The 19,866-nt window shown below is 37.6% G+C and overlaps 1 protein-coding gene across 1 annotated transcript in view; it reads right to left on the reverse strand.

Moving 5' to 3' along the window:
- Positions 1-19,866, reverse strand: part of PLCB1 (phospholipase C beta 1) — a 616,845-nt gene that overhangs the window by 150,042 nt on the left and 446,937 nt on the right. Inside the window, exon 10 of the mRNA XM_054723939.1 lies at positions 10,611-10,757. Within this exon, the coding sequence (XP_054579914.1) occupies positions 10,611-10,757 (147 nt within the window). The remainder of the gene's footprint in view (positions 1-10,610; positions 10,758-19,866) is intronic.

Genomic DNA, 19,866 nt, shown 5'->3' on the forward strand with positions numbered 1-19,866 from the left:
ATTCTAATATAATTTTGTGATCAAATATCTAGACCTTCCTGCAATTTAATCTCTGGTCCTGCTTGAATGACTAAACAGTTTTGCAATTTGAATTCTGATTATTTACATGAGGACCTGCATTCCCTGCATTGTCCCTTTAGTCACAAAACTTATTATGTCAGTTTATTTTGCAGACTTGCAGGGAAACTGAGGCATTGGCTCATGCGTTGTGACTATCCCCTACTGACCATGCCTTGTGACCTGCCCCTGCCGACCATGTCTATGACTCTAATCTTGGCCATATCGCATGGCTCTACCTGCCAATCTCTATTCTGCTTGCACATACTTACTATTTTGATACCTGCCCCAAACAATCCCTTTAAAGGTCAGCTCACTGTGCCAATGCACTTAAGTCCTGTGCCCTACCCCTTCCTCTTTAGAATATACTTTTGGTCTATGCTGAAGGCTACCTCTCCTTGTAAGCTATAGATGAATCTTTCTTTTGCCCGCCAGAAGGGTCTTCTGGAATATCTATTGACAATTTTCATCAAAATCCTAGCTGGCTTTTTGGCACAAATTGACAAGCTGGTCCTAAAATTAGTATGAAAATGTAAAGGGCTCAGAATATCCAAAACGGTCTTAATAAAATAAGAACAAACTTGGAGGGCTCACACTTCCCAATTTCAAAACTTAACTGTGAAGCTATAGTAATCAAGACAAGAGTGCTGGCATAAGGATAGACATATGGAACACTGGAATAGAACTGAGAGTCCAGAAATAAACCCTCATGTTCATGGTCAATTGACTTACAACAAGGGTGCCAAAACAAGACATTGCAGAGAGGATCATTCTTTAAATAAACAAATGGTGCTGAGGCAACTGGTTAGCCACATGTGAAATAATGATATTAGACCCCTATCTGACATCATATACAAAAACTTAAGATGGATTAAGCTTCTAAATGTAAGTTTTTTAATAAAGACTATGCTTACATAGCTTTAAAAAAATGTAGAAAACTCTTAAAGCATTGGGTAAATCTTTGTGACCTGGATTTAGCAGTGGTTTTGTAGATAAGAGACCAAAAGCACAAGCAACAACAACAACAAAATAAATAAATAGATAAACTTCATCCAAATTAAAAATCTTTGTGAATAGAACTGAAATATTCCTGTGAAGTGATGAGAATTGTAATATTCAAGGCACCTTAGAAGTCCTGTTTCACTTAAGAAGTCACCAATTTCTTGACAAATTATTTTTGTAAGATTAATCTACACTAATAAAAGAGAAATATGTAAATTGACCGTACATCCACTATGCCCACCAGCCAATCAGGAGGGAATATGCAAATTAGCAGAACAAATATGGCAGTGGCCCCGCCCCCCAACTGCTCCAGGCATGGTGCGGCTGGGCAGGGCAGGACACCTGCTATGTGGGGGAGGGCAAGGGGTTGAGGGAGCTACAGGAGAAGCGCTCCAGCAGGAGCAAAACGAAGACTCCGGCTGCAGGGAAGCGAAGCCTGCAGACTCCTGCCAGAGTCAGCAAGAAACCTGCAGACTCTGACCCAGTCAGCGAAGACTCCAGCTGGAGCGAAGGCGGAAGGTGGCAGCCAGAGGGAAGGCCTGGGTCCCGGGTGCCAGAGAAAAACTGGTGCCAGCAGCCAGGTTAAGGAAGGCCTATTGCACAAATCTTTGTGCAACAGGCCTCTAGTAATAAATAACTTTCAAGACAAGCCCACCACCAATACACAAATGGAAGTCTGGTTTTCTGCATCAAAGATTTTCTCTGATTTATACTCTGTAAGCCTCCATCATCTTTTAAAATAGTGAGTTTAAAGATGACATTGATGAAAACTGTCAAAATGATGTTGAGATGGACAAGATCTGCCTGCTGGAGACAGGGAACAAAGAAAATGGATGTCAGTACACCCAATTATCAGCATAACAAAAGGGTGGCACTCTTGAGTTCCAAAGGGCCCTAGTAAATGCACTGAAAGGTGACTGAGTAGGTGTGCATAATCACTTTTCTCTACTGGAAAAATAGGGCATTTTATCTCTTTTATTAAATTTAAAATTTTAATGTTGACACTATTACAGATGTTCCCCTTTTTCCCTCCCTTTGCCCACCTCCAGCCAGCCTGCACACCCTACCCCCCACTTGATCCTCACCACACTGTTGTGAAAAATAGGGCATTCTAAACACACAAATGTGTTTGCAAAAGCAGAAATGCTGACCAGATAATCTAGAAAGTTCCTGGTGCTAGATAATCAATTTGCCATTTATAATTGCCTCAAAGTTTGTGGTAATAAAGGTCTTTGCTGCATAAAGGGAAAGGAGGTAGTGGAAGTGAAATGGAAAAGACAGTTGTTTACCTAGTAAACTTAAGGGAGGGTTGCTTGCAATTGCATTTATCATTCAAAGAACAAATAGAAGGAATTTAATGTACTTTAAAAATGTTGATCAGTTAATGTTTTTTTTAAATATATTTTTATTTGATTTCAGAGAGGAAGGGAGAGGAAGAGAGAGATAGAAACATCAATGATGAGAGGGAATCATTGATTGGCTGCCTCCTGCACATTGGACCAAGCCCGCAACCCAAGCATGTGCCCTTGACCAGAATTGAACCTGGGACCCTTCTGTCCGCAGGCAGATGCTCTATCCACTAAGCCAAACCAGCTAGGACAATCAGTTAATGTTTTGTAAGACATAGTAAGGAATGGGTTTGTGAGATGCAAAGGAATTTGAAAAAAAAAGAAACCTAAAGAATGGGAGGTATGTGGGTGTGTGTTGTGTTTATTGTCTAACATCTAAACCCAACAGAATCCCTCCAAAGTAAACTTGTTCATTCTTACAATGAATAATCTTTTTAGACATGGAAGTCTCCCAACAAAAGCATATTTTGAGGAAACTCACATATTTCCAAAATGGTCCTCTTTCTTGGAATGCATATTAGTTTCCTTATATGTTTTTCCTTCATTTATGGAGATTTTTTCTAAATATGTATATTAATATTCTCCATTATTCTCTCCTTTTCTGCCTAAAGCCTCAAAGCTGGTCTAGTTCCTAACTCCTCATTCTTATATCCCATGCCCCGTTATATTTCCATTTGATTAGGTCCAATAAATACAGCTTCTGGGGCCAGAGGATTGCCAGGGTGGGGATTAATAATATGCCATGAGTCACTCAACTCTTGTTATTTCTGAAACCAGTATCTGACATCATCTGCCTGGCTGTGAGCACCCCCTAGAGTACATTCCATGCCCATGATGGAATTTAGGACTGAAGTTCCATCGAGATTAACCCCTAATATTGCCCCAAGTCATAGCTCTGCAACTTCTCACTTGACTGCATTCATTCTGGGCAGCTGGCTGCATTCACTTGAGCTTTGTCTCACATTACCCAAGGCATTCAGGATGGAAGAGACCAGAAAATAACAATCCCTCCATTAACACAGGCTTCTGAGGAATTTCTCCTCTTGCAAAGGGTGATGATTAATTGTGTATACTTATATTTAACATTATTTATTGTCTTCTTATCAATCTCCAGTGGAAGAAGATTCCAGAGTGTGATTCATTTGTTAATTAAGTGACCTTCTTTAATAGGCATTGTCTCCTTTAATAAATGGAAATGGGGACTATTTCTCTTTGCTTTCAAGGCAGTCAGAGCCATTCAGGGTGGGGCAAAAGTAGGTTTAGAGTTGTTCCTATGAAAAAATAATGCAATAGCTAATAACTAATAGTATAAGAATGAAGTCTGTGTTTCTCCTACTTACAAAACTCTTTTTGCCCCACCCTATAATCCCACCTACCCTTGAGAGAAGTGTCTGAAATACAAAGCAGGTTTTGTTCACCTCAACTGTCTCTAGGGGCACCAGTCTGATCTGATCTTTTCTATAGTGTCTGTCTGCAGCCTCAGGGAGACTATGAAACTCTCTTGAACATAGATCCAACTGTCATAAGATGGCTTAGGTAGGAAAGTGGGAAAACAACTTTAAATATGTGCCTTACTAATTATTAGAGTCTGTGCATATTCCCACCTACATTCTCTGTGGGAGACAAAATACTGGGGATAAAAAAATGACATGAGACATACTCCCTACCTTCACCATCTAGGTAGGGAGCCAAGCACAAATAAAGGAGAAGATTCTTATGTGCCAGGGTGTTTAAACTCACCCTAAACTCTGGTTGCCCTTTCTTTCTCTTCTTCCTCTTTCTCTTTGCCAATAGAATTTTCTATTTAGGTTCTAATGTGCTTCAGGTTCCCCACCCCAGCCCTAGGGTAAGTATTAATTCTTCTCAGCCAGTCGCAGAAGTTCTGTGGCCCATGTTAGTGGTTCAAGTGGGCATTGCTATGTGGTGTAACTCTGGGCTATATCTAATAGGACATAAAGGAAAGTCTACTTGGTGGGGTTGAAGGGACTTCACTTTTACAAAGGCTCACAAGACAGGGACTTTCCCTGTGCCACATGTGGACCTTATTTCACAGGGAGACAATATTCAGGCTGCACAGTCATATTGAAATCATAAGGGAGCAAAAAGATGGAAAGCATCTGGGCCTCCCATGACATCAGTAAATACCTAATTTAATCAATGATCAACCAGCCTGCTTCTGGACTTTTTGTTGTGTGAGGTAATAAATTCCCTAATATTTCAGCCATTAAGTAATAGTATTTTAAATAAACCAGCCAAAGTAAGACAAATATCATATGATCTCACTTATATGAGGAATCTAAAGAACAAAATAAATGAACAAACGAAATGGAAACAGACTTATAGATAACAGAGAACAAACTGATGGGTGCCAGAGGAATGGGAGGTTGTGAGGAAGGTAAAAAAGGTTAAGGGATTAAGAAAGTACAAATTGGTACTTACAAAATAGTCACCAGGATATACAGTACAGCACAGGGAACATAGTCAGTAATACTGTAATAACTATGTATGGTGCCAGATGAGTACTTGAAATATTGGGGGGAACACTTTATCAAGTTTATGATTATTTAACCACTATGCTATACACCTGAAACTAATACAAAATAATATTGGCTAAAAACTGTAATTGCGAAATAAAATTTGAAAAAGTAATAGTATTTTGTTACTCATAGCCCAAAATACTCTGGCATGTATTTTACTTAGAGGCAAATTTAAACTTGGTCTATTTATTTGCTCAGTTCATCTTCTTTCCATTCTATCACCCAACTTCCATAGGTCTGTCTGTGATTTAAACCAACAATAACAGGTTGCATATGCTGAAAGCTACATGAGCGGGAGAAATGTGAAAGAAGGGTTGGCAGTGGAAGACTGACAAGGGTAAAAGTATGTCTTGAGTCATTACTAGAACTTTATTGTAGCTAAGAACATATATGAGAGAGAGGAGTTGAATGATTATCTGATTCATTCAATCAGCTAATATAATTTGTAAGAGGAATAACTGAAACCTAAAGTTATGTTTTCCTTTTTAAGTTGAACAAGGATGTTAATTATTCAGTTATACCATTTTGCCTTGGTGGTGTATATGGAGCCATTATCTCCCAAATGGTTTGTAATATGGGAAGATTTAAGAAGAGCTGAAAAACTACAGGTTGAAATGAATGCATACTGTTCTATCTGGAGAGACTTTTGTTTTGAATCATAAGGGTAGATTTCTCAAGGAAAAACAATAATTTAAAACATAAGCACTACTTGATGTACTGCCAAGACTATCCAAACCCTAGAAAATGACCATCATAATTAAAAATCAACTCGTTCTGTGCAAATATTCCTCTCAATCATCTGATTTTATTTTTCCTCTTGGGTGTCTTGATAGTTAACAAAGGGGCAATAATGAGTAGAGAAATAGACATAATAATAATAATGCATTGCTAAACTGATTGGTTTTCATAGTGTAAATTTTTATAGTCCATTTGAATGCTCAAAAGAAAACATTCTAAATATCAAAATTCTCCTTGTTTGAATTTGGACTGTCAGGTATACCAGTTCCTAAAATGCTCTAAGAAAATAAGTAGGATGGTGATAGGGAGCGGAGGGTTGGTCATAACCTAAATAATGTGAACCTATAAAGCCTTTATTTCTATATTAAAAACATACTGCAGTAGGTGCCAATCTTGTTTGTACCTAACATTTTTCAAACCTATTTGAATAGGAAAGCTTTCCTTTTACTCCCAAATAGCCTTTATATAAAATACTGTTTTTGTATAAAAAGTTTCCACTTGTTCTGTAAATAGCTATAAAGTATACAATCTAACTCATTTTCTTAATATTGATTTTTAACATTTAATTGGATTTTATTAAATTATGCATACATTGGTTATATTTTTATTTTATTTATTATACTATTTATTATAATATTCTTAATTGGCCTTGGGAAGTTTGAATTTCTGTATCATTGATGTTTATATTTATCTAAAGGTATATGAGTTCTACATTTAGTTTATCTATAAGTAAAACAATGATACTACTAATATTGTATAAAGTAAAATCAGATTTTACCTGTATGTCAAAAGAGGATTTTAGGTAAAGCTTCAAGAGCCTGTATTCATATTTATATATAATTATTTTTGGCTAATTATATGGAATCCTCCTTAATTTCCCTGTAGGAAAAGGAAAGACTTTGATACTGGGACAAGGTAATATTATTAAAATGTGGATTTTATAATGCAAACTTTGTTATAATAATACATAGCTCAGAAAAGTGAGCAAGATAAATTTTTTTAAAAAACTTAAAACTCAGAACATCATTTAACATACAGTTTAAAAAATTAAATATTTGAAAATATGCTAATTCTACTACTAGATATTAAATAATTGGAGAGAGAATTAGTTTACTTGTTCAGAAATCATATATATGAATCAGATGGTGGTAATATGAAACCACTGTGAAAAAATTTAGAGACCGTTATTTGAGTTCTTCCTTCATCAAAAAAGGAGTGGACTCTTTCCTAGTAGCTGAAAGTTCTTCCTTTTGTGAACTGTTTTCCATTAATATGCTAACACCCTAAACAAGCTAACAAATGGAATCAAATTCTATACCACATCTGTGCTTACTAAGCTATTCAGAGGGAGGGCAAGTCAGGGATTCTGGGAGAAATTAATTGGACTGGAATCCTCAGAGAAATGCAGTTAAAAAAAAAAAGAGAACTGCAGAGAATAAATTGAACAGTATTCTGTAGTTTGTATTAATCTTGAACAATTTTAGAACTATCATTGTGTTGTCAGTAAAGTGAATAAGTAATTATGTATTATTTGTTAGGTATGAAGTTTACTAAAGGACGCACAGCTATAGAATCAATTTTAATGGGGAGGTAAAAATGAAAATATGTATGTGAACTTGTGCCTTAACAAGAAACAAAAAGAAGTATTTATTTTGTTTTTGTTTTTTCATGAAAAATGTCTAGAAACATTGTTTTATAAGGCAGGGCAGGATCCAAATTGCTGTTACTCATACAATTTCTTTCCCACTAAAAGGAACAAGGAATCATTGGGGGAAAGTCTGTTTCCATGTGTTTTGCAGAAATAAACAAGGTGAGCCTGGAAGATCTTCATGTACCAGAAAGCAAAGACATTTTCAAAGATCAATGGGTGATGCCAAAAAGACATAGAAACCAGCTTAAAATATGTTGCCACCAAGTGCTGAGACAGTTTGAGCATCGAAAGTGGCTTTGTTTGAATGAACAAACATAAAATCTGAAAACCATAGGTCCATAATGATACACAGAAAGAGAAAAATTAATTTATTTTGAAAGAAGGTATAAAGAACAGAGTGTACCAGCAGACCTGTCATTCAATCATTTTGGTATCACTGACTCATTTATTATATGACAAATAGTAGAAAAACTGTATTAAATAGATCCTTTGAAAGTTTTTGAGGATTTCAAAGGACTATTGGCATAATTACTGCATATTGTGACTTTCCAGGTAGATGAAACCAGTGTCCAAAATTTTACTGGACATGCATTTAAGAATCATGTCGTCCTGAGTATACAAGAAATGCAAAATTCTCTCATGGGCCAAGGTCTTTGAAGTTGTATTTCTTACGATCCTATCAAATCAAAGCTCTACACTCTTAACTTGAAGTTTTATAGATCTCCTCAAACTTAAATGAGAAAAAAAGAGTACATCTTTAATTTTAACCTCTATGTGAAATTTAACATTCTTTTCATTTATGAATGCAGGTCACAAACCATAGCAGTACTAACAGGACCTATGACTTTGTCATGAGTGGAAATCCCAGATATTCTCATATCATATTGTAATTGTAGCAAATATCACAACATGCTGTTTCCGCAAAATTTTTATTGTGTTTATAAAATATGTATTACTTTACCACAGATTTGATTTATAATATTTGATAAAAACATTTCAATAGAATTTATTTCCTCTTTAACCCTATGAACGTTATTTATTTTATACATTGGACACTAGAATGGTTCCTAGACTTCATCAGACGGCCCAATAGGTCAATGGTATCAAATAAGATTAAAGAGGTTTGAGAAGGGTAAAGCCCTTTCTAAAGGCTTAGAAATTTAAGTGGGAGCTGCAAAACCTTTGAAATAGGCCTAAGAAACTGAATCCAGGGAAGTGGGCTGAGTGGACACTCTTCTCTTACAGTTAGTGATTTTAAAACAGGGCTAAAGGTATTTTGACACCCCTCCAACCCAGAGCTCTGGTCTATGTCCCCTCCCTTCGAATCTGGATAGGCTTGTGACTGTTTGCACAAATAAAGAAGGACGTGACAATACAGAACGTCAGAGGTTAAAGGCAAAAAGGCAATTAATGTTCCTCCTTGTTCTCTGGGACACTTGTTCTTGCAGCTGTGAGCCGCCACATAAGTAGTATCTCTACCCTGGGGCTGCCATGCTGTGAGGAAGCCCACACCACCAGGCGAGGCCTCTTGCTGGCCACTAGGTCAGCTGTCCTAATGGGGCCCAGCTGTTGTATGGCCTCAGCCCAAGAGCCAGACACATTGGAGGAGAACCTTCCAGATGATCCCAACTCCCAAGGTGTTTGTGTTACCCTGAGCCATTCACTTCCCAGCTGAGGCCTGACACCAGGGAGGAGAGACAAGCCGTCCCCTCTGTGTCCTGTCTGAATTCCTGGCATACAGAATATGGATCCAAAAAATAAATGGTGGCTGTTTTATGCCACTGAGTTTTGGAGTGATTTGTTAATGCAGCAAGGGGTGACGAGAATAGGGTTTGGATGGGTCAAACATGAATCTAGTTAGTTTTATGGCACGAATCTCTCTTAGTAGATAATGCCAGTTGAAAGAAAATAGAACACAAGTAGCCTGAGGGCCAATCTAATTTTCCTAAAGATCATGCAAGTTGCAGTTCAAATGTCTATGGAACTCAGATTATATGACTCAGAATAGACGGTCTCTGATTATACATAATCATCCTGACAGCCCATTCCAACGGTCTCAAGCCTACATTTCTATCTATGTCATTTCTATTCTAAACTATTTTTCATGGAGTGTGGGACACCAGGCCAGTGCAGAACCTGATAGTGCATTTGAGCCAGGAGGAATAAATAGGCCTCTTTAAGGAATTCAGAAGAAAGAACTGCTTAGGTGCCAGATGGTCGAACCCTGTGAGACTCTCTTGGAGAAGTCCCCGATGCCTGGGTCTCCCTTGTCATCCCATAGGTAGTATGACTGGTCTACTCCACCAAGCAAATCACACACCCCTGGGCAATGAGCCATGAGCACATCAAAACCTCCCCCAAGGCATGGTGAACATTTACGAGGCATAGATTCTAAAAGACACCCCAGACTTTGGTTGCACTGTGGGTTTTCAGGTCTCTCTTATCTTACACTCATTTGGAAATGAATTGTGTGAAGCAGGAGAGTGACATGGCTTTTAAAAATCTTGTTTTTCTTTTTTTTATTAACCAGTAGATTTTCCACAAATTCTTTTCAATGCCTGTGATTAGAGATCTGCCATACAGAAAGTATTCTTCTGGAAATGTATTTTGATTGTAAAAACATTTCAGCTTACTGAAATCTGTATGTTACAGATTTTAACTTAAAACTATGTTGAGATAACATGTATATTATGTGTGCATATATATGTTTTAATATTTTTTTATTTAATGATCTACTAAAAACCATGACAATACTCAATTTAGGACAAATTGGGAAATACTTGTTTTTACTCCTTCATTGTAATATTTATAAAAAATATGGGTTGTCATTCACAGGTCAATTTTTTTCATATCTAAAATCCTGTTATACCTTGAGCAAATTGGCAATTTTCTTTGTGCAGAATTTATTAATGCCTTCAGAATTTTTCTGTAGATAAAAGACCTGCAGATAACTAGTAGGATTGATTGTAAATGGCTTTAAGTTCACTGGACAATGAGTTCAGTTACACAAAAATTCCATTGGTTTGAAGATACCAGATGTGGACACCTTTTAGAAGACGTGAAAACTTAGATAGAGATGCATGTGAAGAAATATTGTTTCACAAACATAAGGACACAACTACTTACCTCTGGAGCCTCTGGTCATGACCCCAGTTCTCAGAGGGATTTCACAGGAAACAAAAGCAAATGTACCTTCACTTATGAGGATCAGAAGCAGAGGATGGTGAAATTTGGTGAGACTGGCTCAAAAACTGTTAAAGAATTACAAAGTCATACCTGTGAGGTAGGTGTTGTGCGAGGAATTAATGAAATAGTGAGAAAGGGGCTGAGACATATCTTCATTCAAATCCAGTTTCTCAGGTGAAACAACTCCATTTTCTTCTCCACTCAGATAGCGCATAAACCCGTCCACTGATATCTGTCCTGGAGGCAATGCAGAGTGAAGAGTGTGAGTGTATTCTTTTCATGGGTTGCTGGTATCATGTCGTTTTAATTTTCCTGCCCAGAAAGCTCTGGTCACAAAGCAACATGGGCCCGGGCAACCTCCTGTTTTTAAATATAAGAATGGTTATCAACTTTATGGATGGATACAAAAGTTATTAGTGCTTATCTGTGCGTAATAGAATTAGGGGTGAATTTCTAAATTTTCCATTATAAATACATGCTACTATTATAATAAAAAAGTTAATCACAAGTGGTTTTATTATTTAAAATGAAGTAAAAATATTTTTTAAAATGACCTTTTTTTTTTTTTAAACACAATAAAGATGACCACAAATGAATCTCTCCTGGGGGTGGGTGGGAAATCAAATGATAAAAAAGAGGTCTTTAAATTTCTTATTTAGAATGATTTTATTTCAAATGGAAGAAGTATGATTCACACTTTATTTGGTTTACTCAGATTGTTTTCTTTTCTTGTAACCTTCCTGAGGTGACTAATGCTAAATATTGAATTAATTCTTTATTGGTATCATAAAAAATCATACTAATCTTTATACAATACATAGAGAGCGCCATCTTAACTCTTTGATCCATCACCATAGTTTGTTTCTTTGACCTTAACAATCAACGCCTCAAAAAACCCCAGCACATTTGTGGGTGGTAAAGACTTTGCCAGTAAATGTTAGAGAGTAGCATGGTTTTCTTGTTGAAACAGTTTTGTATTAATATAAAAGTGGTATACGTTCACTGAAGAAAATTAGGAAGTGAGATAAGCAGAGGAGAAAAATAAAACCTTTTCTGAACAGCTCTAATTCTTCTTTCAGAGCTAACTACTGTTAAAATCTTGTGTGTGTGTGTGTGTGTGTGTGTGTGTGTGTACTTCCAGAAGAAAAACGTTTGTGTGTATTATTTAATGAAAGCACAGCCTCTGCCTTCAAAGAGCTCATAATCTAATAGAAAATAAGACAGTTCACACCTTGAAAATGAGATGCGAACTCCTCCAAAGCAGGGTGTGCGTTTATGTCTGTCATCCCTAGAATCTGCCACAAGGCTTTGTGCAGATAGGTGTGCAATCAGCACTTCTTTTTGATGATCAGTGATTTAAAATAGAAAATAAGTTGCTTTAAAACTGGAAGATCACGAAGGACAGCATAACTGATTCTTTTTCCTGATTAGTTGGATCGTATGAAGTTGCTAGTATTTGGCATTATGCAAATGACAACTTGATACAACTTAGTCTCTATCTGCCCGTATTCCTCAGAGGACCTGCAGTAACTGCAAGTGTCCTTAGGGGCCAGCAAAGGAAAGTAATGTGACTGCTGGACTAGTGTGTGCACCAAGTCACTGTGGGGTGTGGAAAACTCACAAGTGTATACCTCTAAAGGCATGCAGATGACAGCAGTAAAATATTGTGTGCCCAACCCACACCATCTTTACGGTGCTAGATTTAATCCTGAGACTGTCAGATTGTGTCTGTTATAGGAAAAAATATCCTTTGCTCTAATCAGGAAATTTTAAAAGCAATTAAAATAAAACATATGCCAATATGGCAGTGATGAAAAATTAATTTTAACTTTAGCATCGATTCCCATTTATTGCCTCTAGTGCCTTGTGGGCACTTGTGTTGAGAAAGATTTTGAAGTGAACTTTTGATTAATTTTGATATCAGCATGAGTACAGGACAGAAAAATGGGGTATACAAGTTATATATTTGTCATTCTCAAATGAGGATATTATAATCAAAGTCAAATTTATACTCTGCAATATGCCAGGAAGCATGTGTCAAAGTTCTATTTAATCCATTAATGAGGAAACCAGGAATATGACAAGGTCATTTCAAAGGACTCTATAAGACACTGATACATGTATGTGTGTGTCAGCAAATTCCCCAAACAGAGAAAAACAATAACCCCAAAACCTGTCCTATTAGTCAATAGGACATAACCAGCTCTGTATTCAATTTAGCAAATTTTTTTGCATTATCATTTCTACCTTTATTATTTCATAGGAATTGAAAATTTTAGTCAGTGAAAAACAAGAATTAGGTGAATTGGTGTTTGTGAGGCTTATTTACAATTAATCATATTAAATAATGTAAAATTCCCCAGTGATGAATTTATCTAACCTGGAATAAGAATGATGAATGAGATTAGAGCACAGTTCAGATTATGATTATAGACTAGGTGAGCAAACACTGGGAACCCTCTTTCAACCCCAAAACTTTACCTTGCTAACTAAAGGAACAAATGTGAAGATTTTGATGTACCAAATGACTAAGCAGAGATATGCCAAAGTCAAGAAGAGCCAATGAAAAAGTAAGGATAAGTAGTGGTCAGTTTATAATTTGCAAGGTGTCTGGAGTTCATTTGCAAAAATGCAGATGGTACTGGCATAATGAATTAGCCCCCCAAAAGTTCTGACTAGTAAAGGCTTTGAGACAGCAAACAAGAGTCTTACTGAATTTTCCTTTGTTGCATGTAACCTACAGTTAGAGTATTTGCATTTGCTGTTAACTTAAATGCATCAGTCCTTTTCTGCTGGAGTCTAATTCCAGCAGGTCATAAATGCAAGAAGTTCATGGAAAGGTTGATGAACCTTGGGGCTTCAGCAGGGCTGACTATCTGCATATTACCTGCTACTGGAATAGCTGAAAGCATTTCCCCAAATCTGAAGATCTGCATATATTATTGCCTGCTGCCAGACATCTGAGGGCAGTTCCCCCAATCTGATAATCTTACTGTTTACCAAACCTTACCTTTGATATGTATATCTGCTTTGCTATAGGGAAAAATGTATTAATAAAAAGCTAGGGGTCCAGAGATTTGAAGAACTTAGTTACTAAAGCTAAGCCTCCCCGGCTACCCCCAAAAATGCCTTCCTAATTTATATTTCTTCTCTAGCCTCTTTATTAATTTACTCGCAGCCCCTTCTCCAGATTCCTGAACCTTAGTAGATGCAGGATAACACCCCAGCACTTTTCCACTAACCTTGCACTATTTTTGCAAAACTGTTTACATTTTTTTTCTGGTCCACTGAGGAGCATAGATGAATGAAAAACACTGAGAGTTAAGATAGGAAAACATTGATATTCTAAACAAATTAGTAACAGCACAAGAAATCCATTCCTGCGAGCAGTAACTGATCAGGGACAAATTCTACAACCAGAGGATGAGTCAACTCTACAGACTCATAACTCTCTTCCAGCTCTAAAATTCAATGAGTTCAAGTGGTTTAACATAATAGGGATTATTACTAGCTCAATTAAAACAAAATGTCCCACAATAGAATGAGATTATAAAACATCAAACCACAATTAAGAGCAATGCTACAATTTTCTGGAATAAAATCAACAGTAAAGGAATTTAAGTTCAGAAGGATAAGGCCAGCTGACAAAGGCTAAAAACAAAGGCCCCTACATATTTTCTTAATAAAACATTTGTATGCTTCCAATTGAGTGTGTCACTCATATAAGGAAGCATATATATTGTTTGAACCACTTGGAACAACGATGTTCAACCTTTTCATCTCATAGCACCCATAGGCTAGTTACTAAAATTCTGTGGCACAGCAAAAAACGTAATTTTTACCAATCTGACAAAAAAAAAAAGGTATAATTTTGATTCATTCACACCAGATGGCTATTGTGTTGGCTGTTGTCATCATTTTTTTTTTTAAATTTGATAATCTATTTAGTCAGTGCCACTGATTAAATAGTCAGGTATTACATGTTTTAAAATTTTTTGTGATTAAAAACAACAAACAAAAATTCTAGTGGCATGTGGGTTGAAGACTGCTAACAGAGTCAAAATAGAAAAAAATATAAATCCCTCAAGGAATGAAAAACAACAACTGCTGTATAAAGCAGTTGACCATTCAGAAAAAGTTCTGGAGTTCAACAAAAAAGTAAACTGGTGATACAAAAGTGAAAAGATCTGACTTTTATGGGAAGAAACAATCTCCTGAGAGACATAGGAGGAAAGTGGCATGACAAAATGATGACTCCAATGGCCACTGATATGACTCCTCATACTTAAGCAATATCCATGCTACAAAGAGCTCTCAAATGTCACATGGGTTTGCACAGATGCCAAGGCCAGCAACTGTACCTCTATCTCTTCTGCCTGTCTCCCTCCCCTGGGGTAGATAATGACTGAGGCTCTACCGATGGCCTCTTGAACATGTCAAGAAGACAAAAATTCGAAATTCTGCTGTGACAAAAAATGATAGCACTCATGGATGCTCTAAAACAATGCAATGTATCCATGTGACACTCAACTGGATGCATTTCATTCTTACAAGTGCATGCAAAGGCCCTTGAATAATTTACTACTCCGATATCTTATCTAAATCTAAGGTTATCCCACTAGCCTCAGGAACAACCAAGAGTGAGGAGGCTTTGTGTCCAGACAAGGGAACTTTGGAGAACAGAACAGAAGAATGGTCTAAGGAGTATTGTGGACTGGTCCTCCCATCCTCTCAGGTTCTGACTCCTTTATCTACTGATGTCTAGAAACCAACTTCCAACAGAACTTTTCAGCTTGACCATTCTGTTCCGGGCATCTGAGAATGATGTTTCAGCTCAAGTCTCTCGAAGAAGAACAAGATATCGTGAACTTACCCTGGAGCTGAGGCACTCCTTTTCGGTGGTTATTAATAAACATAATTTTTAGGGAGGTGCCAGAGGTGGAGAATAACCAAGGATGTGCCCAAAAGAGTCCTGACCTTCAAGAACTTAAAAAACATACCATGGAAAAATTCTTATTTTTTAAAATATATTTTTAAAATTTATTTCAGAGAGAAAGGGAGATGGAGAGATAGGTAGAAGCATCAATGATGAAAGTAATTGATCAGGTGCCTCCTGCATGCCCCCACTGGGGATCGAGCCCACAACCTGGGCATGTGCCCTGACCAGTAATGGAACCGTGACCTCCTGATTCATAGGTTGACGCTCAACTACTGAGCACACAGGCCAGGCTCTCTCCTGATTCTTTACAGGAGCTCAGTGATCCAGGGAGGGAAACAGTACAGCATGATCAAAAGCTAATCTCAAGGTAGGATTCATGGGCACATTACCCAGGCCCCTTGAAGTCTGGCTCTTTCCTGCTCAGTGTGTTTTTTAATGGAAGGGTTACCTTGGGAATCACCCCATCATGGTATCAAAGTGCCGACATGGAAGTGCTCCTGAGTTAGTCCTAAAAGCAGATGTGAGGCAGCAGCAGCAGAGTGCTAAAGGAAAAATAATGCTATGGAGGTTCAAGGAAAGTCATGTGGCTGGCTGTGTTTACAAACATATTTGTGTGTGTGTGTGTGTGTGTGTGTGTGTGTGTGTGTGTGTGTTGTGTTTTGTTTGTTTGTTTGTTTTTTGAAATGGATTCTGACTTTAAAGGAAATACCGGTATATGGTATAAGTGCGAGCAGGATAGGAAAGGAAGAAAGAGAGGGAGCCAGTGTTTGAAGAGCTTCATGAATTTAATCTATTTCCAGTGTAATGTTTAACAAACATTTATATATTGCTTGCTATATGCAACTATTAACTCATTTCATCCTCATAATAACTCTATGAAGTGGATACTGCTTTTATGTCTATTTTATAGGTGAGAAATGGAAGGCAAGTAGCTTGCTTAACATCACACAGCTTGTAAGTGGATAAGTTGGGTTTTGAACCTAGGTAGTCAAGCTTTCTGTTCCATGCCATTAACCACTACATTATGCTGCTGCAGAAGACACTGCACATAATCTAGTAATAGGAGAAGGTAAATAATCCTAGGAGGAAGAGCTACATTATTTGAGCACCAACTATGTGCCAGGCACAGAAATCCTATGAGAGATGTATTTTTAAGCTCCCATTTTCAGTTGAACAACTGAGGCTTAGAGAGGTAAGCAACTTTTCTGGGGTTAGAGGGGTTCTTCGTGTGAGAGCTGGACCTGGAATGCATGCCAGGGCAACAGAAGGAGATAGTGGTGAGTAGGACTGATAACTTTCCCAGCACTCGCCTGGCTGAGGGACACGGATGATGGAAAGGAAAGCGTCTTGCCTCTGTGGCAATTGGCTTCAATCAGGGCACCCTGAAGGAGTCCTAAAATAGTCCTAAATGTGACCAAAGAAGATTTTTTTTCCCTGTGATTTACTTATCACACTAAAACGTGCTACTTTAATCTCTCCGTTGAAAGAAGCTGGGCTCAGGCAGGACAAATGACCCATCTGGCAGAGGCGTGAGGATTAGCTCTTTGATTAGGATTTGTCTACCACAGTGTAAAATTCTTTTCCAGCCTGAGTTTGCATTCTAGTCTTTGCAAGTAATTTAAAGGCATCCTCTAGCATTTTTATTCCCTAACCCAGTAATCTAACATTTAGGAAGAAAAACAAAATACAACAGAAAACTTGTTATGTCAGTGCGAGGGCAAAAGAAATGCTAAACGGAAGATGTGATGCTGTTCTGTAGGTCTTGCAAAAAATATGCATGTTAGCTTAAAGAAATAAAAATAGCCCCATACAAGCAAATAACATCTCTCAAAGCCCGGAAACCCAGAGAATTCTCTACAAATTCTGCCTTGCAAGACAGATGGCCTATAAATCCACAGTCATCACACATTTGAGATGGGCAAACTGGACAACATGTGTTCCAGCTAGCATGGCCACCAGCCTCGTTCTGTTGAGCCAAATGCCCATTAGGCAGGCTCTGGCTCTCAAATGTTTGGATGTCACTGGGATTAGGTGGTTGAGAATCCATTCGTCATCAGTCCACCCCCACTCTTCATGTAATGATACCAGAGCATGTTGGAAGGCTACTGGTTCAATAGATTATTTAGCACCTTCTAAGTCACTTCCACGCACAGCACTGAGAAGCTATCTCCTTGGCTCATGACTATTCCTGGTCCTATGACCCTTATGTGAATTCTGCTAGAGCAGCTCAGAGAAAGTAAGTGCAGATGGCTTTAATATCCCATGGCTCACCAAAATCCCTTTGCCTGCTTTCAGAAATTGTCTATTAAATGTTCCATTTTCACTTATCTTTGCTTGGGCACAAACTTCCCTATTACATTTGCCAATTAACTGTGTTTTTGTACAGTATATGAACTCTGCTTGATTCTTTACCTATTTTACTTTTTTTTTTTCCAATCCTGAAGTCAGTATGTTCTATACATGTTCTCATGTATTCTTATTTTAGGTTTAGAAGTGTCAGACATTCTTATTCCATCTTGATTGCTAAACCTGTTTTATTACCATAACTATGTAAAAATACAAGCCCGAGATACTGTGTGATAATGGCCACAAAATAGCTATGTGCTCTTCTCAAAAGCCTTTACAGATTAACTCCATTACCCAGCTACCATGCCTTTCTGTGTTTCTGAGTTCTCCCATATTAAGTTGAACTTGTTAATGTGGTTTTGTGTGAAAGTTCTTAATAATAACACCTACCTTTGATTTAGCACTTTTCCTTTTCAAAATATTCTTACATCTGCAATTTATTTACTCCTCATTGTTCTGTTTGGTAGGTAAGACAAAGTTTTATTATTTAATGCAATATATAAACATTGACCCAAATGAGGTTAAAGAATCCCTTTAAATTGACATGGCTACATAAACACAGAATCTAATCCAGATTAGAACCCTTCATAGCTTGGAGTCTTTCCACTAGATTTGTGAAAGAACTAATTGGTCATTTAGGGTTAGAGGTTCTCAGAAGGTAGTGAGGAAGTTCACTGCATTTTATTAGTGCACATAGCCATTTAGTGGCCATTATCCCATTGCTGTATCAGAAGAGACCCTTCACAATGGTTCCTGAACCATAAAGCTTAGGAGGCAAAAATGTTCTAGATCCTTAACTAGAATGTCATGTTCCTTGGTCAAGCTGGACAATGGCTTTCTAATATGAAGGAACATGACCTTCTCTTTGTTTTCATCTCTCCCAGTGTCTAGCATAAAGGCAAGTCCACAATATGTGCTCATTAATGCTTTCTATAGCTACTTGAACATGTTATCACTTAGTGCCTGAAATGCCACCTGACATTAATCTGCCCCTCATCTAGCCCTCTACACTGCAGCATTCCTGAAGTACAGCTCGAATGTCACTCTCCTCTTCAAAAGCCTTCATCCTTCCTCACAGAGGAGTTCTGCTACACTGGCTGCTCCAGGCGGAGAAGAATGGCACCTTTCTATTGTCTAGTACAAGGGTGGACACAGGCAGTAGGGCTCAAAATGTGTGTTGACTAAATGAATGAATGAGCCAAGGTTAGCATCAAGACCTACAAGTCCTTTTAGCTTCCCTTCTCATTTACTTCCTTCTCAAACAAACTGATAAAAGTTACTTGACCCTTCAAAAACTCAATTTCTATCTGGTCGGCATGGCTCAACCTATGAACCAGGAGATCATGGTTCGATTCCTGGTCAGGGCACATGCCTAGGTTGCAGGCTCAATCCCCAGTCTGGGGCATGCAGGGGGAAGCCAATCAATGATTTTTCTCTCACCACTGATGTTTCTATCTTTTTCCCTCTCCCTTCCACTCTGAAAGCAAGAAAAGTATATTTAAAAAATAAACAAAGACTCAATACCTTCATTGTAAAATGAAGGTAATAATACACACTAAGATTTGCCCTGCGGTTTATACAAGATAATTAGCTGGTAAAGAGCTTGAAGTGATTCTTGACACTTCCTAGAACCTCAACAAATAAAACATCCCCTTTCCCTGGCACATAAAGGACACTAAATAGATACTTGCGGAATGGTGGTGTACCACGTTCTATCTTGTAGTATAGTAATTTATATATTGATATATTTGCATATATCACCTGTCTGAATTATAGTCTCCTTGAGGATGAAGACTTTATCTTGATTTTGTTCCTCTTCTTTGTAGTTCTTAAGTTAGGTGGGCAATACATGCTTATTAATTAAAATATCCATGCAACTGTTTCAGTTGTGTATTAGAATAAAGAAAAGAGTGCAATGAGCATCAGGTACCTTGGAGGATCTCTCCTTTGATATGATGGAGATTCTTAAAAAAAAAAAAAAATCCTTTCTACATGGGCTCCTGGAGTTTGCCCCAGGATTGAGATCCAGTCATGCACACACTAACTTGTGTGATGATACCA

This window comes from Eptesicus fuscus, chromosome 12 (genome assembly GCF_027574615.1).
Source record: "Eptesicus fuscus isolate TK198812 chromosome 12, DD_ASM_mEF_20220401, whole genome shotgun sequence".
Classification (NCBI taxonomy): domain Eukaryota; kingdom Metazoa; phylum Chordata; class Mammalia; order Chiroptera; family Vespertilionidae; genus Eptesicus; species Eptesicus fuscus.